At 41.9% G+C, this 22,079-nt stretch overlaps 1 protein-coding gene across 3 annotated transcripts in view; it reads right to left on the bottom strand.

Moving 5' to 3' along the window:
* PRKD3 (protein kinase D3) overlaps window positions 1–22,079 on the bottom strand; it is a 102,298-nt gene that overhangs the window by 15,751 nt on the left and 64,468 nt on the right. For all 3 annotated transcript variants that reach the window (XM_061624665.1, XM_061624664.1, XM_061624667.1), the window contains 9 exons: window positions 20,375–20,506; window positions 19,266–19,423; window positions 17,573–17,762; window positions 12,008–12,085; window positions 6,850–7,033; window positions 6,120–6,243; window positions 3,996–4,073; window positions 2,895–3,171; window positions 1,350–1,402 (listed from right to left, as the gene is read on the bottom strand). In XM_061624665.1, coding sequence (XP_061480649.1) covers window positions 1,350–1,402; window positions 2,895–3,171; window positions 3,996–4,073; window positions 6,120–6,243; window positions 6,850–7,033; window positions 12,008–12,085; window positions 17,573–17,762; window positions 19,266–19,423; window positions 20,375–20,506 — 1,274 coding nt within the window. The remainder of the gene's footprint in view (window positions 1–1,349; window positions 1,403–2,894; window positions 3,172–3,995; window positions 4,074–6,119; window positions 6,244–6,849; window positions 7,034–12,007; window positions 12,086–17,572; window positions 17,763–19,265; window positions 19,424–20,374; window positions 20,507–22,079) is intronic.

Below are 22,079 nucleotides of genomic sequence, written 5' to 3'. Positions count from 1 at the left end.
AGTGGTGCATATACAGTGCACACTGTCACACAGATTTGTAATGCGAGCAAGGGCTGGGCCGGGCCCCAGACTTGGTGTTGCTACTTTTTGTATCACTGACACTGGGAAAGCTCATTTAGCTACCACCAGCTCTGCTTTAAGATGACTTTGGATGAGCCATAGGAACATTTCTGAGAAATGGGCACATTCCAGAGGAAACCAGCCTGCTTCTGCATGTCAGACAGAAGTCAGGAGGCAGAGTACCCAAGATCAGGGAGAAAAAATTGAGTGGGAAGATGGAACTCATGCCTGTTGATGTGTGTGCATAGAAGGTGGGGGCAGGGCACCCATGAAAGTTCTAGCCTAACGTAAGAAGTTTCCCAATGAACTCTGAGCAGGCACAGAAGCAGTGTGCGTGACTGCACAGGGACAACAAAGAAACTCAGTTCCCCCAACCGTTGAACTTGGCAGGCATATCACTAGTCAATAAGCTTATAACAAACAAGGGAATAGGGAGGCAAAGTGCAAATCATTTATCAACGATACTAATCACTCTCAATAATTCATTCTAATTATCCTACCAATTGTCAATGACTGCGTGTAACCAAAACTTTTATTAATGATGTGCAGACCACATCCTATATATATTTAGTCAGACGTTCCACTGGATTCAATGGGGCTTGCTTCTCGAATAACTGGGCAGAGGACTGCAGCATTAGTTCTCCCAGACTACTCGAGGAGGTTCCCCTCAGACAATCAACCTACTGTTAGAAGGAATCAAGTCAAAGCACAATATGATTTTAGCTCAGCATATGGGTGCACAATTCATGCTTTTTTAAAAAAAAATTTAAGTGTTTTTAAATTTGTATATTTGTTTTTAATGTTTTTAATTGTTGTAAACGGCCCAGAGAGCTTCGGCTATGCGGCGGTATAATAAGAATACTTAAGGAACAAAGTCATTGCTCCTCCAAGGAAATAACTACCAAAGAGGCAGTCCCAACAGAGTATTTTTTAAAAAAAAAAGCCAGCCTTAATTCTCATCCAAAGTTTCAATAACAGCTGATAGCTTCAAATTACATGTTCAAAATTTATCACTGAAATTTATTATATTTAGTTCAATTCCTCCATATGAAATGGGTGGAGGGGATGGGTCACACTACTAAAAAGGTTAACATACTTTACCATAAACAAATATATATTTTTTCTTTCAGACAAAAAGTAATTGTGTTAAATAAGCTAGATTGCCTAATGGGAACAAGGAGTTCTTCAGCTTTTCATTTGCCTTTAACTCTAATATTTAATATAAAATAGCTATCAGGGACAACAGATAACAATCCAGTTACAATAGTATTTATTATTTTGTGACTCACCACATTTTCTTGTATCTGGCAATTGGAAACAGAAATGCTGACAGATAATTCTTCTGCAATGAGAAAATATACATGTTTTGAATGTGGAAGTAATATGAAAGACTAATGGCCTAGCATCCAAAACATTTGGTTGACATTCCAATCAATATGTTAAATTTAGTAGTAGCTCCCCTCTTCACATTTCCAGTCATCTTTGTGTTCCCCTAACCCACAGTCTCCAAAATCTCCACTACATTGACATCAAAACCACCAAAACTCCTCCTTCTCTTAAGCTGCATAGAATATTTTCCATCCACTCCATTTTTGTCACTGGCCATCAACATTGCTTAATGCCCCTCTTTCCTTCAAGCCACATGCTCTCCTTAGGTCCCCACTTCTGAGGAACTAAGGGACTTGCAAACACATATGTATTTCTGCCATTCTCAGGACCAGACCCAAGTCATCCAATATGAGAAGAGTGCTTCTAGGAATGTAGGGAGTACCTTTTCCTCCTACATCTTTTCCAGCCTCCCCCTACGAAGGATGCAGGCTGAGAGTGTACTGCATGACTATTATACAGGCCTGAATCCCAGCACCAGGCTTTTGGGAAATTAAGCATTGCCAGAATCTCCTTTATCAGCATAATGTACAGTCAGGTAACCTAGTCCTTCTCCATGGATCTCCACTCCTGGTTGTCTTTTATCACTTTTCTAGTAGCTTCTCAAAAGTGCTTTTAATCACATTCCCTGCCCCAGCCAAGTTCTCCATTCTTTGCCCCTAATCAGGGCTACACTGTCCTAGGGCTGAGCCCTATTTTTAATACAAGGAGAGTCCCTCCATAAGAAGTTGATTCCATGTTTTTCCTTCCCATCTCCCATCTTTTTAGCCCTCTTTCTTACAGCATATGCATGTTCTAATTTCACCTGTCCTTCCCTCAAGCCTCACCTTTCTTAAGCCACTGCTAACTCTCTTCCTATCAGAATTCCAATCTTCTCCCCTTGTCTCCACCCTCTCTCTTCCTGCCATCAGTACAGTGTTCCTGCTCCTCAGATAATGGTCCCCTGTGAGGTTTTCTTTCAGCCAAACTGACTTCTGTTCCCTCACAGAAGCTGCATTGTACAACAGTATTCTATGAGCGCTTCCTCCCTGTAGTTGGAATATAAACACTTCATGACTTCATCACAGTTTGCCAAAAGGATACAACACACATGAAGTGAAAGCCTTTGAAAATATAGTTTGGAGAGGCAACATTAGCATACCAGGCCTGCGCTCAACATGGGACTAGGAGAAATAATGCTGCTTATTAGTATGGTGCTCCACAAGGTTTTAGGTTTACAATCAGTCCCTTAAATTGCTACATATGCAGAATTAGCAAGCCAGAAATCAACTGCAGCAGGCACAGCACTGATGTACTAATTAATGCAACGTATGTTGCAGTGGAAGGCCTAATGTAAATATGAAGCCAAACACATGAAGTGTTGCATGCCTAAGCAATACATAAAATATATTATGCTGAACTGGGACCCATTATTTCGCAAATCACCCTTAAAAATAAACTTCTCTTACTGTGATCTTTCCCTTGTCCTGCAGCAGTGCAAATGCTAGCCTGAGGTGTGACTGGCATCAAAGCCTGACGAATAGCTTTCTCCCAGCTCTGTGCTACATCCAGTCCAACTCCAGTAGCAGCCAGAACAGGATTGTGGTGATTGCTGCCATTATTCTCGCCAACAAAATACACCATGGTATCAGTGATTATTTCGAAGCAGTGAGGGTTGCTGCCATGCACCACATTTGAGAAATCCCGTGGCTGAGTCACCTGGAGAATTTCAGAAAGTGGAATCTCCTAAAGGAAACAAGAAGTGTTAAACACAAAAGGTTAAACAACAACATGTACACTACTGAACTCAACAAGGAATGTTTTGGTAGCACTGAGTGGCATTGGTTCTAGTCCTTTCACACTCCTGTGGATTCCACAAATATATCAGTGAAGAAGGGCTGCCAATGCCTTTGCTCAGGATTCAGCTGGCAATCTCCTCCCACGGTACAGGTTAGAATCACGTTTCACCTCTGATGCTACATTGTCCACAACAGTCAACTTTTGATGACAGCCTATGACCTGGCTTAACATTCTAGAATCATTGTGCTATATCCAAAGTGGGAGAAACCTCTCACCATCCACTTTGCAAGCAGGTGTAGGTAGCATATTTTCATTTTTCATAGTCTATCAAACACTAATCCTTCCCATTCCCAGCTACCCTTTGAACTATGTCACTGGCCAGGACCAACTTTGGCCCTCACTCTCCTTTGCTCAATCCCACACATGTTGTCCCTTTCTTCAGGAAGTATCCTACTTCTGTTATCCTGCTCCTCAAACATTCATGAATCCAGTTTCAAAGGGTGGAAAATATTCCTATACAGCTGGACTTTGCAGTTCACAAACAAACAGATGAAAGAACTGTATACAGGAAATATAGTACAGTTTCATTAAATGAACATCTCATTTTTAACACACCTATGATATCCAAGTTTGAACAGTTAATACACAAATAGTTTGATCCAGAAAAGAAGGCTGCAAAGGAAGGGATCCAACTGCAGATAACAATAGGGAAATGGCACTTTAGATGGAAACTAGCATCAGCAAAAAATGAGACGTGAATTATCACTTACCTTGTAATACTTTGTCCCAGATTCATTCTGAAATAGCGTAAGACATTTACTATCCAGTCTCCAGTAATGCCTTTTTCTCTGAAGCAAATATAAGAGAGTTTTTTTTCATTAAGACATGGCCACTGGTACTTTCTACTTGAGTGCATGCCAGGAATTTCAATGGCCTGTATTTAAGGTGACCTTAAAGGTCTATCAACTGTACTGCCAAACAATGCATACTTTCAGATATCTAAAGCTCAATCCTGTGCAGCAAAACATAGGACCAGGACATTTCCCAATACCTCCTGTGCCCCCTTTTGTTCCTGTTCCCACCTCCTATCCCAGGGCAGCTGCAGTATATATCACTGTCCCAGCACTTTGGGAAGATCTGGCACAAGAGAGAAACCATAAAATTCAAGGGGTCTGAGGGAGCAGGAAGAGGATAAAGAAGACAATACTGTGGCAACACTTTCTAGCTCCTCAGAAACTGCAACAATGCTGACTCAGGAGGCTTGCCTTGGATAAGGGAGACCCTCCCACACCATTGTGATCCTGAACCCAGCATGCATACAGAACTTCAGTTGGTTGCCATCACAAACAAAGTTCAGCACACATACGGGATTCTTTCTTCCCCCCACAGCTGCACACATGGAGTTGCCTAGATTATTGCCCTTCTTATGAGTTTTAAAGCAAAACTCTTACTTTAAAACCAGGATAGGGAACCTATGGCCCCCTTCAGATGTTGGACTATAACTCCCACAACCCGCAACCATTGGCCATGCTATTTTATTTACAAAAATATTTGTATATGTACAGCTGTTCATAAAAAAATCAAAGCAGTTTACAACAATCATAATATATACAATATTAATTGTATAATATTGTAATATTTTACACGGTATACAATATACCATGTAAAAATTTAAAATCAGACATCAACTGACTATTACAGAAAGATTTTTTTTAATTGCCTGCATGAGCTAGGTGGCATAGAAAACTTTTCTGCATATGTTTAAAGGTTAAAATGGAAGGAGCATGCAGAATCTCTACTGGCAGAGCATGCCACAAGACCGCGCTAATGACACTAAAGTCTCAATTTCTCATTGCTATTAAATGAGCCTTGCCAATTCGGGGAGGGAGGAATGCCAATGATGCTACTACAGATGACCTCAGTGACTGAGCTGGGATACAAGGGTTTAAGTGGTCCCTAAGGTACCCTGAACCTAAGTTGTTCAGGGCTTTGTAAACTAATATAAGGGCTTTGGACCTGGCTCGGTAGATAGGCAGCCAGTGCAGATGTTCTAACAATGGTATCACATGTATGTCTGTTTATGAATATTTGTATACCACCATTTTGTTTTTAAAAAAATCAGAACAGTTTACAACAAATAAAAAACATTCAGTAGAAACCATTAAAAATACAGTAAAACAAAGCTCAGCTATTGACATCTTCTTAACTGCCTGCATAAGCCTGGTGGAACAGAAGGTTTTCAGCTGGCATTTAAAGGTTAAAACAGAAGGCACCTGCTGAATCTCTTTTGACAGAGCATTCTAGAGAACTGGGCCAATGACACTGAAAGCTCAATTTTGTGTCGATGTTAAATGAGCCTTGTCAGCTCAGTGGACAATCAACGCCGCTCCTGCAGGTGATCTCAGTGAACAAGCTGGGATATAAGGGTTCCAACGAACCCAAAGACACCCTGGATCCAAGTTGTTCAGGGCTTTGTAAATAAATACAAGGACATTGAACCTGGCTCAGTAGTGGATGGGCAGCCAATTGTGCCATGGCCTCTGCATTCTGCACGAGTGGAGGTTCAGAACCAGGCCCAAGGACAGCCCCACATAAGAGTGCATTGCAGTAATCCAGCCTTGAGGTTATCAACATATAGACTACAGTGGTCAAGCTACCCATGTCCAGGAAACAGTTGTAACTGGCAAACCAGACAGAGCTGGTAAAAGGCACTCCAAGCCAAAGAGGACACCTGGGCTTCTAGTTACAGATGTATCCAATATAACCCCCCAGCTTGATCTGATGGAGTTGGGAGTCCAGAAACATCTGGAAGGCCACAGGTTTCCCATCCCTGCTTAAAGCAACTCTTTTAACAGATGTATTACATGAAAAAATAGAGGGCTAAAATTACTGACCAGGTTGTCTCTGCTAGTGTAATGAACCATCCATCCTTCCTTCACCATTGTACTGCTCTTCCTCTTTGTATGTTTGACAGATTGCACAACCCTCATTAACGGAATATTATTGCTTGTCGAAGGGCTTTGAAAAAAGAAATGCATGGCTCTAATCATACATTTTTCAGCACATCCTAAATGAGTCTATAATTCTGTATAACCTTCAAGCAGAACATTCTTGCCTATAACTTGCAGCATGTCAAAAAAAATCTAAAGATCTAAAGGTCACATCTGCAGTGAACATTCAGATGACAAGAGCTTCTTTTAAACTAACTTACAACATACACAAGGAGCACATTTGATTCTTTATGTAATTCCATTTAATCAATTGACTTGCAGTAGGAATGGGATGAGTTTGGCCTAAGGTCAGGAGAATAAAGCAATTCTATAAATCTAGGTCAGCATAACATTTTCTGTCAACTAGTCTGTATAGCTAAGCATTCTTCAATAATGTAATTTATTTCCATGCCGACGTTCATAAGGAATTCTACTTTCAATAGGTTCAAGCCTACATACTTTCACATTTAATCAATTCTATTAATTGACATTTTTCCACTTGTGCTCAGGAATGGAAAAGCATCCATATGAAAAACTGAACAGCAGAATTTCTGCTGGTTGGCACAGAAAAATGCCTTTAATAGAACTGCAAGCATTGTGTGCTTTCCCAATGCAATGCCTTGATTTCACAAACCTGATGGTTTTGACAGTCTCTTCATCTTTGTCCCCATCTAAGTCTGCTGGATCCATAAAAAACATTTTGTCTTCTGGAGGAGAAGGTTCTTCCACATCATCCAAGCCCCTACCTCCATCACTGTTCATCTCACTGCTGTCAACCTCCATTGGCATACCAATATCTTGACATGGACTAGCTGGTTCTTATTCCAAATTAAAGCAAAAGATTATTATTCATTTCAGGCTACTAGCAATATCTTTTACATCACAGTTTTATTCTGGAAGGATATCAAATTACTGAAAAAATGAATTAGGAATATGTTGAGCCCTCAGTACATATGTAGCAAAAATTCAGACATTCAACCAAACACAGCCAAGACAGGAGAGCAAGCAGAAACATTTGGACTATTTTTTGTTTTGTTTTGCTGAGGCCACTTCATGTTATGTAGGTACTTCCTGACACAGGGCAATTGTCCATCAGTGGAAAATTGGCATAATCATAGTTCTTCCACCTCCTGTGCCAGCCAACTCCCTATCCTCTGGTGCAAGAACATCATGACTAGGTCTTTCCAGGGAAGGGTGTGGACAGGATGGGAATCTGAGAACAGAACTCCCCTTACACCTGGTTCAATACTAATGCAAGTTAAATCCAGCTTCCTACAGCCTCAAACAGAGCAAGGTAGCCAAGGATAGGCAGCCACAACTGCCACACAGATTCTCTTTGGACAGCCACAGAAACAAAATTACAAAAAAGGAATGTTACACAAACAGCTGTGTTCTCCAACACTTCTGCTTTAGAAAAGACTCTACAAATGCTCCCTATGCAGACAAAATTAGGAGATGCATAATGATAGCAATTAAAGCAGGGGTGTCAAATATAAAGCTAGGAAATCGATTCTATAACAGCACAAAGGGCCTAACATACCAATGGCTGCTACAATGAGGCTCCAGAAAACTTCTGACATTGGGTCATCAGCCTTTTGGGGGCAGTGGACAGATCTGGTAACCTGGGGAATGGTTGTGGGCACCGCAGCCCCACTGACATTCAACCCCCCACCCTGCCATCCATTAAGGCTAACCTTCCCTCAAGGTAGAAGATCACCTCCCTCCCCCACAACTATTAGCCTTGAAAAAACCCTTGGACTGGAGTCAATTTTCAACTCTAGTTGTAGTGTGTAAGGGACAATGTTCCCAATAGCAGGCTTCTTTCAAGCCTAAATCACTCCCCAGCAGTGACCCCCAAAATCACTAAGCTTGAAAGAAACCTTCTGTTGTAGCCAATAGAAGGCTTCTTTCGAGCCTAATTCCAGCACATGCATTTTTTTTCAGCAGGAGGTGTCAACAGCTGGAGAAGTAAGGGTTAATCAAAACATGCCACACACACACAGAGAGAGAGAGAGAGAGAGAGACTCTAATAGGCTTGAAAATAGCCTTCTATTGGCTACAAATAAATCCTTCTTAGAAGCCTAAATACAACAGGGGAGGAGCAGGGGGACTTGCAGGGACCTGAGAAAGGCTCCCTGGGTGCATGTCTACCAGCAAGTGCTGCACTGGCATCCCCATCCATCCCAAGGTAAATGAGATGAGAGAAATAGCATGCAAACTTTCTTTTCTTATAGCTGTCTCTTTCAGGTAGAAATGCTCGCTCCTAGAAACCCCACAATACAACGCCATAAAATTATTTATTTTTGTGGGTTTTAAATTTTTTTAAAAAATTAAATGCCACCCTCAATGTTTGTTACTTGAGGGTGGCTAATAACTAAATTCACCAATAGGCAAAAAACCTTGTGGTTTAAGAACGTACCTATAGCCAACAGATATGTCTATCAAACTTTAAAAAGCAGGGAAACTGGGCAGCTATAGTGAATGCACCAGGGGAGCAAGAGACCTGACTTCATGTCTGAGATATTGTACTGCCCTACAAATTTGTCAAAATGCAACCACAATTTGGGTTGGTCTTTCACAGTCCAATCCACTTCCTGTGCAGCTTGGAAGAATTTGGTAACATGTGCTCTGAGCATATGGCGAGTGGTGGCAACACGTGCCATCTCCAAAGATGGAGAATTACATCTTTGCATGTTTGTTGGTGTTCTCCTTACTTTCCTCCTTTTTTGTGTTACTACTGTTTCTACAGAGAATCTCACCTAGAAAATTTTATTTCCCTCATTATTCATCCTAGAAATTTATGTCAAATTTATTTTTATTAATTGCAAAGCCTTTTTATTGGTCAGTGTCATATGATGGGGAAGATAGCCTTTTGCGTTTCAAACTAGAGGTTAGCTCTATTTCTATTTTGGGTGCATTAAAAGTTGAATCTGAAACTGCAGTTTGATGTAAAATCAGACTGATTACAATATGTTGCTACTTCAGCAATGACTCTAGCTGTGGGGAAAAACAAACATGGCCTGCCCAAGATGCATGTTTTCAGCCTGCTATGCTTAAACTACTCCACTTAAGGAAAGGTGGACATGGTCAATTAAAAAACATAGAGCATACCTAGAATTTTGCTAGAATATATTTCACCTCCCACTGTTTTAACTTGTGCAAACTGAGACACTCATGTCCATTGGAAACTATTCTGCAGAACAGTCTGTGCCATTATTCCACAATTATTTTTGGAGCTTTTTTTTTAGTGTTGCTGTACTTCACATATTCACAGAAACAGAAGCAAAAGAAAATGATTTACTATACGAAATTTCACTAAAATTGCAAAGTAAATCAAACATATTTAAAGTGACGATCTGAACTGTATCAACTATTTTAATATTGTTGCTTCCTCCCTGCTAAAACAAGATCAGCACAGCACATGTCTTGTTTCTGTTATTTGGGCTGATTGCAGGTGTTGCCACCACTCACCATATGCTCAGAGGCACATGTTACTAAATTCTTCCAAGGTACACACGAATTGGATTGGACTGTGAAAGACCAACCCAAATTGTGGTTGCATTTTGACAAATTTGTAGGGCAGTACAATATCTCAGAGAGGTCAGGTCTCCTGCTCCCCTGGTGCATTCACTATAGCTGCCCAATTTCCCTGCTTTTTAAAGTTTGATAGAAATATCTGTGGACTATAGGTACGTTCTTAAACCGCAAGGTTTTTTGCCTATTAGTGAATTTCTCTGCTTTTTAATCTGGGAGGTAGGAAATGGGATCCTGTGCAAATTTGCTGAGAATGGATTGATCATTTGCATATTTATTGAGTTCAGTAGGATTTACTCCCATGAAATCATACTTAGGATAGGAGAGCCAGTGTGGTGTAGTGGTTAAGGTGTTGGACTGTGACCTGGGAGACCAGGGTTTGAATCCCCACATAGCCATGAAGCTCACTGGGTGACCTTGGGCCAGTCACTGCCTCTCAGCCTCATGAAAACCCTATCCATAGGGTCGCCATGAGTCAGAATCAACTTGAAGGCAGTACATTTACATTTTAATCATGCTTAGGATAGATAAAACTGACCATGGGGAGGGAAGTCTGGAGTGACCAGGGGAGGAGGAAGAAGGAAGAGGGTAGGAGAGGAGAGGAAGAAGGGAGGAGGAAGGGAGAGGATAGGGTAAGGATGGAAAAGGCAGGTCTGATCATTTGCATGCTTATTGAGTTCAGTGGGATTTACTCATGTGCAATCATGGCTAGGATAGGTAAAACTGACCATGGGGGAGGAGGAAGAGGAGCAGGGGAGCATAGAGGGAAGGAAGAAGGGGGAGCAGAAGGAGGGGGAGGGGAAGGAGGGGATTGGAAGGGAAGGGAAGGAGAAGGAAGGGATTGGAAGGGGAGGGTGGAGGTGAAGGAAGGGAGAGGGAAGGGGCAAAAAGGAGGTGATGGGAGGGAGGAGGGAGGTTTGATCATTTGCATGCTTATTGAGTTCAGTGGGATTTACTCCCATGCAATCATGCTTGAAAATGAATTGGACTGCCTTCAAGTCAATTCCAGCTTATAGCAACCCTATTAATAGGATTTTCATGGTAAGGGATATTAAGAGGTGGTTTACCATTGCCTTCTTCTGAAGCTGAGATTTCTTTACACAGAACTTTTCCACAGTAGGAGAGAGCACGTCACATCCAAAGCATCTCCCTCATGCATAGGGAATTGCTTCCCCAACCCCACCCTGCTTAGTCAAACAGAGAGAAAAAATCAGGAGATTTGCCCTGTTCACACTTCTTAGCCCACCTATCAGTGTAATGTGATGACTCTCAAAGCATGCCAGATAGATCTGGCTTCCCCTGACTGGCGGATCCCCTGCCTACCTGGCCAGCCCTCCATCTGAACTGAATCTCCAGAGATTAAAAAATGAATAAGATTTTTAAAAGATCTCTATCTCTCCCCTGAATGCCGTCTACATATTGCCAGGGATAACCTATGCTGAAGATAATTTGTAAATTACTATGACAGACTTGGTTAGCAAACATAAGTTTTCTTTCATTTAAAACAGCTTTCTATTTCTTCCCCTGCTCCAAATAAATCAGTTCTTGTGATTTGAACTGTTGGTTATGTTTTTACCTGGCTTCAGCCTGGTCGATTCATCTTGCCTTGCATTTCCCTACCCTCTAAGTTTTCAAAAGAGAAACTGGGAATTGCAGATTGGACACTGGCCACCTATAAACAGCGCAGGAGTCTAGAAAAGCATCCTCCCCTGAATACTATAAATACTACAAGTATGGATTTTTTCCTGCCAGACCTAGTTAGATTTAAAGGGGGAAATGGCAGTGCTACCCAGCAGTAAATAATCCAGAGCACCATGCAGCCTCCCCTAGCACAATATCCTATGTCCCCCTCCCATGAGACAAGACCTAGCAACCATAGGATTGCATACTAATGTTTGTAATGAAACTTGCCTACTAACCTTGCTGAAGAGGCCTATGTTGTTAACATGTTTCACTTCAGCAAAGGTAGGGAACATGTCAGTCTTGCACTCAGGTCCTGCTTGTGAGCTTCCCATGGGCATCTGGTTGGCCACTGTGACAACAGGATGCTGGACTAAATGGGACATTGGCCTGATCCAGCAGGCTCTTCCTATGTTATTTAATTCTCAACTACATAAGAAAATTTACAAAATTTAAATATATAGATATTTCTATCCCACCTTTTAAATACTTTTCATCATGATTTCAAATACAACACAAAAATCATTTGATTACTCATCTGAAGATTCTTTACTATTCCAAAACATATTTTTTCTTACCTCCATTGAACACTACTTCTCCAAGACAATCTTTGGGTACTTTAGAGGCACAACGCTTGTGACAGTTAAACCTGCAGTCTAAAGCAAGAAAAAATGCTTATGTGTTCATAAATTTGTGGAGAAACTCCTATGAAATATCCCTTACATGACACTTACATTTTGTTCCTTTTCAAGACATATTTGGCCTAGACTTGTATTTAAGCATACACCTGGTAGCCATAGGCAAGAAGGAATTGCATGCAGGGGACAAAGCCATCCCTCCTCTGGGCCTAGCACAGAAAACAAGGGATTTGTCCGAGTAAAAAAAAAAAAGCACAGAAATGCCAGAGGAACAGCACACAGCCCTAGCAGCAAATAGCATTTAAAAATTTCACTTCCATCTACTAGTTCCACATTGCAGATTATAGTCATATCTGTATTGTACTTTTATTTATTTTATTTATTTATTTGATTTATATCCTGCCCTTCCTCCCAACAGAAGCCGAGGGCGGCAAACAAAAGCACTAAAAACACTTTAAAATGTCATAAAAACAGACTTTAAAATACATTAAAACAAAACATCTTTAAAGACATTTTTTTAAAAAGCTTTGAGGACATCTTTAAAAAAAAAAAAGAGGTTAAAATCAAAATACTTGGGAAATCAGCCAGGAGACACTCCTAGAAAAGATTACATCTAGCTGTGACAATATCATCAAAAAGCGTGATCCTAGGGTTGTGCACAGACCCCCTAATTCAATTTGCAGCTCCGATTTGTAAATACAGATCAGGCCCAATCTGGTTTGGTCAGATTCTAGATCCAGATCTGGATATTACAGCTCTCCAGAAAGCTCATTGACTCACATTGCAAACCAAAACAGCCACAACTTTATGGCTGCAGGGATGAGACTGTGCTGGGACCATCAAGGGGCAAGCATTTCCACCTGCCTTGCCCCACCCCTCTGTCTGGACCATATCAGGAGGAGCTGCAGACTGAGACATGCTGCTGCAGGGATGAGACTGTGCTGGGACCATCAAGGGGCAAGCATTTCCACCTGCCTTGCCCCACCCCTCTGCCTGGGCCTTATCAGGAAGAGCTGCAGACTGAGACATGCTGCTGCAGGGATGGGACTGTGCTGGGACCATCAAGGGGCAAGCATTTCCACCTGCCTTGCCCCACCCCTCTGCCTGGGCCTTATCAGGAAGAGCTGCAGACTGAGACATGCTGCTGCAGGGATGGGACTGTGCTGGGACCATCAAGGGGCAAGCATTTCCACCTGCCTTGCCCCCCACCCCTCTGCCTGGGCCTTATCAGGAAGAGCTGCAGGCTGAGACGTGCTGCTGCAGGAATGGGACTGTGCTGGGACCATCAAGGGGCATGCTTTTCCACCTGCCTTGCCCCACCCCTCTGCCTGGGCCTTATCAGGAGGAGCTGCAGGCTGAGATGTGCTGCTGCAGGGATAAGACTGTGCTGGGACCATCAAGGGGCAAGCATTTCCACCTGCCTTGCCCCACCCCTCTGCCTGGGCCTTATCAGGAGGAGCTGCAGGCTGAGATGTGCTGCTGCAGGGATAAGACTGTGCTGGGACCATCAAGGGGCAAGCATTTCCACCTGCCTTGCCCCACTCCTCTGCCTGGGCCTTATCAGGAGGAGCTGCAGGCTGAGATGTGCTGCTGCAGGGATAAGACTGTGCTGGGACCATCAAGGGGCAAGCATTTCCACCTGCCTTGCCCCACCCCTCTGCCTGGGCCTTATCAGGAGGAGCTGCAGGCTGACATGTGCTGCTGCAGGGGTAAGACTGTGCTGGGACCATCAAGGGGCAAGCATTTCCATCTGCCTTGCCCCCCACCCCTCTGCCTGGGCCTTATCAGGAAGAGCTGCAGACTGAGATGTGCTGCTGCAGGAATGGGACTGTGCTGGGACCATCAAGGGGCAAGCATTTCCATCTGCCTTGCCCCTCACCCCTCTGCCTGGGCCTTATCAGGAGGCGCTGCAGGCTGAGATGTGCTGCTGCAGGGATAAGACTGTGCTGGGACCATCAAGGGGCAAGCATTTCCACCTGCCTTGCCCCACCCCTCTGCCTGGGCCTTATCAGGAGGAGCTGCAGGCTGACATGTGCTGCTGCAGGGATAAGACTGTGCTGGGACCATCAAGGGGCAAGTATTTCCATCTGCCTTGCCCCCCACCCCTCTGCCTGGGCCTTATCAGGAAGAGCTGCAGACTGAGATGTGCTGCTGCAGGAATGGGACTGTGCTGGGACCATCAAGGGGCATGCTTTTCCACCTGCCTTGCCCCCCACCCCTGCTCTTAGTGACATTTTTCTGGGGACTGCCCTTTACCAGGAAGATGAATGCTTTTGGTTTGCTGCTCCTGTTTTTTTTAGAGATGTTAGGACTTTATTAGTTTGATTTATTTTTTTTGTAAATTGTATTGTTTTTATTTGTATTTTGTATTTGTATTTTTATTTGTGTGTAAGCCGCCTTGGGGGCCTATTTGGTGGAAAGGCGGCCTAGAAATAAAACGTAACATAACATAACATTTTATGACCTAGAGACATGACATTTGGAGACATTGTAACTGCTATATAGGGGATTAAACCTGCCGAGTTGCAGGTGGATAACTTCAAGGGTTTTCAAGCTAGCACCTTTAAATTTTAAAATGTTTTAAAATTAAAATAAACATAAAGGTTTTGTTTTTTCAAACAGAGACATGACATTTGGTGACATGGTAGCCCCACAGAAGGAGTTAACCCTGCGAAATATCAGGTGGGTAGCTTCAGGGGTTTTCATGCTAGCCACCTTCAAAGTTTGCTTTTTTTCAAGAAAGATTTTTTAAAAAAACACTGTCATTAAGGGGGAAGATTGCCCACAGCAGTAGGGAATGAGGGGAAAATAAAAATACTATTTGATGTTAATAATATTCACTGTGGTTAGCAATTGGAAATGCTGGCTAAAATGCCCACAAGGTTTGACTGGGTGGCTGCCTGCTGATTATTATTATTATTAATAATAATATTATTAACAACAACAAATGAGTAACCATTAAGATACAAAATTCACACAGTAAAAGCCTCCTTCCGGTAAATATCACATCAACCTTATTTGTTTGAGAGAAGAAACCTTCAAATCTGACAATTGCTGTGTTCTTGAAAAGAATGTCCAGCAGATTAGTTTTCTGTAGTATCACGGCAGTTAAAATATCTTCAGGTAAAGAGTTCAGTAATGAAGTACGCAAAATAATACACACAAAATCCTTTATTTACAGTTTCAAAAGCCAAACACAACACTAATAATACTTACTGAGGGCCAGAAGTAACTAAGCACCTTGCATACATAATGTAAGACAAGGGTCCATACCAGCCTTGTAGCCAGGGTGGGACAAATGGGTGCACCACCATCCCTAGAGCTGTGCTTTGCCCGCCCGCCCAACCCCCAGATTTTTCTGGAAAATTGTCTTTTTAATTTGTGACATTACAGACAATGACATTCTCCATTTAAAGAATGGCAGCTTGTTTTAAGAACAGGAGCAATTTAAGAAAAGGACCCTCTGAAACAAAATAAGTGAATAAAGCAGGGTGAGTACACAACAAAAGCCTGATCTGGAAGAGCCCCCAAAAGTCACAATCACCGTATAATTACTTAAGTGATCCTGAAAAATCAGGCTGTATAGTACTATAGTAGCATGACCCTTGAAAAATTAAGCATTAGGTTTTATGGGTTAGAGTGAGACTCTATCCATTGGGATTTCCTTCATTCTGCTTTTTAGTTTGTTGCGTTCTTTATCTAGCCAGCAACAAAGAAGCACATCTGTTTGCCTGCAGTAAGAAGAGTTTGTTTATTCTGCAGTTATTATGATGAGTAGAGCAGGATAGTGTGTTTATTGCTAATGGGTGAAGAGATAACTTAAAGTGATCTGAAAAAAATATGTACCCTATGTTATCTTTTACTCTTTTAAAGTGATCACTATACTCCCAATCATAGCAGCTATTTTTTCCTCTTTTTTTCCTGAGTACTTGATGGCAAACAATGAAAACAGCCCTAGAGGATTAGAAACACTGCAGTTACCTGGCCAGCTGGCCACGTAGGCTGTAACTCTGGCCTAATTTCTGATTTTCCCAATATATTCAGCTCAGCATGAAGTCTTTTCAGGGTTTCTGGGCAGAAAATCAACCCAGCAACCAGTAAAAAAAATCCAACTGCTTTCCACAATTAGTTTCCAATTAGTTTTTCTTGCATATGAAAAAGAAAGGGCAGCTAACCTTAATTTTGATAAATGTTTACATAATTCTAGGAAAAACAAAAGCTGCAACTGTTCTAAAGTATGATTTTAGGTGCTATGCATTTTTTTTCTCTCTGAAAAGGTGTATTCTGAGCCTACCATTCAGAAAGCTTTCTTGCATGCTTATCAAACATTTTTATATGTTTACAAAAGGAAGTCTATTATCGCAGGAAATATTTTACAAAGTTAAGGACTCAATCTCATTGACTTCAACAAGAAAGTTATGCATGTTGTTCTCAGCACCACTCTCCCTAAATACTTGACTATGAGAGAACATTATAGTGCAACCACTCTGTTTCTATTTGTTTGTTTTTATATTTGTGTTATAGCACAAACTATTTTGCTTGTTTTACACTTTTTGGCATCCCCTTGTTTACTGTATCCTTAACATCCTTTTTTCTTATGAAACAAAGAATATGCCATGCTGGTGTCGTTCATACTAAAGTTTCTGTTAACTTGACCTTTATATAACCCACTATGTAAGTGAACACGGTCTCTACATGGAAGAGGAATGAGGGGGAAACTCACTGTCTTGCCTTCCCCTGGCTTGGCCCTCACATCCTCCCCACCAGTGAACAGGGGAGAGGGGATTGGCTGGTGCTATGCACCTCCCCCCCACAAATGTTCCATCTAGAAATGTGACTGTCCCACCTAACAAGGAAGGCTACAGGGCTGGTCCATAGCAAGTAGTAAAAACAGGGACAGATGCACATGTCTGGAAAAGAAGAAAAAGATTATCCATGATATGGAGACACAGACTGTTGCTTATATATAAGCAGAAGAGTTACACCACTATGCTGAATCACAGCTTACATTTGAGACTTGGGAAAATAAGCGGGTTTGCTGGATCTCGGCTAAATATAGTGTTACTATATTTCACAAGTTCTTTAAATGTTTCAGGAAGAGTACAAATTAAATGGAAACAACATTTTTAAAGTAGATATGGCTTTATAACTACTTACTTTGCCAATCTTCTACTACAGGGATATGCAGCTGAAGATCAGCCAGCCTGACCATACCCTCAGCTTTCCATCTGGTCCCTCAACATCATGTATATTAATAGCAAACTTGGTGGTCCCATGTCTAATAGTAAGGCAGGGAAATGTTGCCCTCCACAAAAAAAGGTGTTTCTGCACCCTTGGATTTTCTATGTAGAAGGAAGTAGTTCGCCATTTTTTAAAAAAAGAATATCAAAGCTTGCAACCCTTCTTGTTGAAACAATTTGAATTCAAACTTTGGTTTTATGGTTGAGAGTATCAAAGCCTAAACAACAATATTAACCTTTCAGTAGCAGAAAGTGAAACTCTTACCTTTACACTGCATTCCTTGGCGAAAAAGACCCTTGAGTAACCGTTTGCAGTACTGGCATATGGTGGGTCGAGTGTAAGAATGAACAGCAAAGGTATGCGGAACCTTCACCCTGCAAAGCACCATCTTTTCCATCCATATTGGACGCCCACTCCAGGAAGGAATCCTCTTACTGGGCTCTGGATGGGAACGCTGAAAACAAACCCAGACACACAAGGCTTGAACTTCTGCATACAGAAAAGAGGTAATTCAAGTACAATCCAAGCCTAATTCTCCTGATCCTTTCCCTACGCTCCTACATTTTCTAGCTCCTTAATCCTTTTCAAGGCCTTCTTTACTAACAAGACTGTAGCAAACTAGTGAAGTGAGACATTGGAAGAGAGTTGTTGCACTCATTTCATGCTTGTGGGCTCCCCATAGGCATCTGGTTGGCCACTGTGAGAACAGGAAGCTGGACCTTTGGTCTGATCCAGCAGGGCTCTTCTTATATTTCTACTTAAGCCTGGAAAAAGTTACACCTAATGAGCAATTCTATGTAACACAAAAGCCATCATATTAGTACACCAGTCCAAGTGAGGGATGAAAAAACAGTTGGCATTTGCCAGAGGCACTACAACAGCCTTCCCTGCCTCTTCTGATGACATCCACCATGACTTTTGATAAACTCCATGCCTTGTTTTAGCCAAGGCCAACTGACCACACTATGGCCACCAGCCAGTGATTAACTCCTTAAAATGAGCAAGATGAGGGATCAAGTCTAACTGAAGACACCTCCACTGTTACCACAATAGCGTCTGCGCAAATGAACAGAGTCACCTATCTTTCAAGCAGAAGGACACTGCTGAACTATATATTTGTTCCATTATACTCGGAGTAGCAATAAAGCATGTTCTTACATTCTACTTTTTACAGAATAGATATGTAACATTTCCGTACTAAGTCCTATGATTAACCTGGATCACTTGGTGATAAGTGATTGATTTAATATAAATACCCAAAAACATACAAAAGGGACAAAAGAAATATGTTTACCATTCAAATTACTGTACACTGGAGTGTACACTGTACACTGGGGTGAGAAAAGGTAATATATCAGTGATTAAGTCCCATCAGTGCAAGGATTTACACTCGCACAACCAAACGTCTCCCTGTCCTCCCCCTGCACCATCCCAAAATCTGCTGTAGAAGGTTGGGGAAATCCCATGACATTTAGAGGGTGTGCCGGGGAAGGAGAGGAAAGGAAAGTCCCACTGAACAAGCAGAAATCCTTGTGCTGAGAGAACAATTTACTTAGCGCTACTTTGGTTACAAACCTACACCAAGAACCATGTTGCATCATGCTCATAAAATGATTAGTGGCTGCATTTATCATGCCAAAAATGGAATATGTCATGAATTGGTAAGTGTAGGGATTACTTTATTTTGTTTTGATAGTTTTTATCTATATGGTATGTATTTTGATATTTAATAGAAAAGTGTTTTAAAGGTTTAAGAAACAAACATTTTAGGACAAATCTCTGGAATTGATTTAAGCTGGTGAACCTCAGCTCAAATTAAGTCTCAATATAGATAAGGAGCTCTTAGAGCCCCACATATTCAGGGAATGTATAGGGTAGGTTATGTGCTTTGACATATGACAGCAGTTTATGCAATTTGAGTTGAATCCCACTGTAATAAAAAAACCTGTCTAAATACCTCTTCTGTAGCTGTAGCTGTGTATTCAGATTGTACTGATCTTGGGACTGAAAGTGCAGCTCCTGGTAAAGATACATTAGATAAACGCCTCTTTCTTACACCACTGCAGTTGTTTGGGATATTGAAGGCGCATCGCTTGTGGTAGTTTAATCCACATCCTAATAAAATTAGCATTGAGGAAGGGGAATAAACAACTTATTACAAACTCATTTAAGCAGAGCTGAAAATAATAGCTTAGGATCTTATATCCGGAACAGACAGACCAAGCCAAAACATGGTCATTTAACTCTCAATAGTTTAAAAAATTTAAACCACCTAGAGTTGTACAGCAATAGTGTAATTAATAGTAGATCTTTGCAATGCATGGAATTTGTTTTTGGCTTAAATACTTGCTTTTCTGACCCTGTTTCACCCTGGCTAAAGCCCCAAAACAGGGCCTGTTATGCAATTCATGTTGCTGCTGATCTTCCTCAGTTCTTTTTCCTCTGGCAGACTGTCTAAACAATGTACTCCTGGCTCTGCTAGAACCACAGGAGTTGAGTAAAAGCCAATGAGCAAGAAGTGCTGGGTTACTAATACCTGGACAACAGCCGTTGACAGGAGAACTGGGGAAGGTACTGCAACCAAATGAGCAAAGGCCACATGGAAAGGGATCCCCATGTTATAAAAAGCTGAGACAAGGAAAGGAAACCTTTCACCAATCAACACTTCAGACCAAAACATTTGCACCAGCATGTTTGCTTGCAGAATTGGCATAATGTTATAGCTTCCAGTATTGCACTGGCATTGCCCTTTGCATGCCCTAATCCTGACAGCCCTAAAAGCCTTAGGATTTGGTTGTTTGCATCTCTGCACCCCCGAAAAACAAACATTTTGCTTGCCACAGAAGAAAACCACTATCCAGAGGAGGTAGAATTGCTGGCTTTGTAAGTTTTTTATTTATAATCCAAATAACAACACATCTTGCCTCATGAGTCACTCCTACTACATTTTGTTTTTAAATACAATTAAACTACAATACCCCAAATCACTGAAAGGCCATACTGCCCCTTAGGGACATTAACAGATACCTGTTATACTTAAAGACTCACACTTATTGATCAGCTTACCTTCACATTTCAACCCTTGTCGTACCAAGCCCCAAAGCATCTCTCCACAATAGTCACAAAAAGTGGGGGCCTTGTAAGAATGCACATACAGCATGTGAGGACGAATCTGGAAATCTTCAACTGTAGCCAATGCTTAAAAAAAAAATTATAAAAAGTGAGTAAGTCCCATTTCACTACAGCAACACTTCTAAGTATGATTGACTGAAACATTTTTTAAATAGTGGTAGCCACAGCAGACTGCCCTTAGTAGAAACTCTGATGACTGCTCAAATCCTATCACACACAATTATATAAAGATTGTTTTAAATAGCTGTGGGTTGTTTTTTTAACAGGGCCACATGAAGTTACTATCCTATATAGAACATAGTGATTATCCACAGTGATTATCCAATTATTATATATAAATTCAACATTTATTTATTTATTATTTGATTTATATCCCACCCTTCCTCCCAGCAAGAGCCCAGGGTGGCAAACAAAAGCACTAAAAACACTTTAAAACATCATAAAAACAGACTTTAAAATATATTAAAACAAAACATCTTTAAAAACCTTATTTAAAAAAGCTTTGAAGACATATTTTTAAAAGGTTAAAAACATAGGGTTTAAAAAAAAAAGATTTAAAAACATATTAAAAACCAGTTCCAACACAGAAACAGACTGGGATAAGGTCTCAACCCTCTCAATCACCTTCCCTAAAAAGGGAGGAATTTGCAACCGGTCGGTAGTTGTCACAAACCAATGGGTCCAGGGTGGGCTTTTTCAGGAGCACTCAGATCACCGCCTCTTTCAGGGTGGCTAGAACCACTCCCTCCCGCAATGATGCATTGACCACACCCTGGATCCACTCGGTTAAACCCCCTCAGCAAGCCAAGAAGGGCAAGGGATGAGAGGACATGTTGCTGGCTTCATCATTGCAAGAACCTTGTCTACGTCATCAGGCCGCATCAACTGAAACCGTTCCCAAGAAGTGGCAGCAGATGTTGCACTGGACACCTCATTGGGGACTACAGTAGATGTGGATGGGGCATCAAGACTGCTACGGAGGCAAGCAACTTTACCCTCAAAGTGCCTTGCAAACAATTCACAGTGGGCCTCTGAAGGGTCTAAGACTCCATTTCCTGGAGTTGATGTCAACAGACCCCTGACAATACAGAAAAGCTCCACTGGACAGCCACTTGAGGATGCGATGGAGGCAGAGAAGTGGGCCTTCTTTGGTGCCCTCACTGCCACACAGTAGGCACGATTATAATATTTTACCCGTGCCCGATCAGCCTCACAGCACGTCTTTCACCACTTGCGTTCTAGCCACTGCCCAGCCTGTTTCATTGCCCTTATCTCACTGGTGTACCAAGGTGGAAACCGGGCTTCACAATGCTGGTTCAGTAAGAGCACGCTCGGGGGCAACCATGTCAAGAGCCAGACACACCTCACTGTTCCACAGCGTGACAAGGGCTTCAACAAGGTCACCTGCTCTATCTACTGGGAACTCCCCCAGTGCATTCAGGAATCCAGTGGATTCCATTAGTCTCCAGGGGCAGACCATCTTAACTTGTTCACCACCACTCCTGCAGGGAAGAATCGGAGCCACAAGTCTAAACTTCACCAGGAACTGATTTGACCATGACAATGGGGTGACATCCACCCCTCCATCTGCAGACCACCCCTTCCTTCATCTGGAGCAAACCAAGTCAAGGGAGTACCC

This window comes from Rhineura floridana, chromosome 4, assembly GCF_030035675.1.
Source record: "Rhineura floridana isolate rRhiFlo1 chromosome 4, rRhiFlo1.hap2, whole genome shotgun sequence".
Taxonomy (NCBI): domain Eukaryota; kingdom Metazoa; phylum Chordata; class Lepidosauria; order Squamata; family Rhineuridae; genus Rhineura; species Rhineura floridana.
Note: the sequence above shows the minus strand (reverse complement) of the source record. Positions and strands in the feature narration are given on the sequence as shown.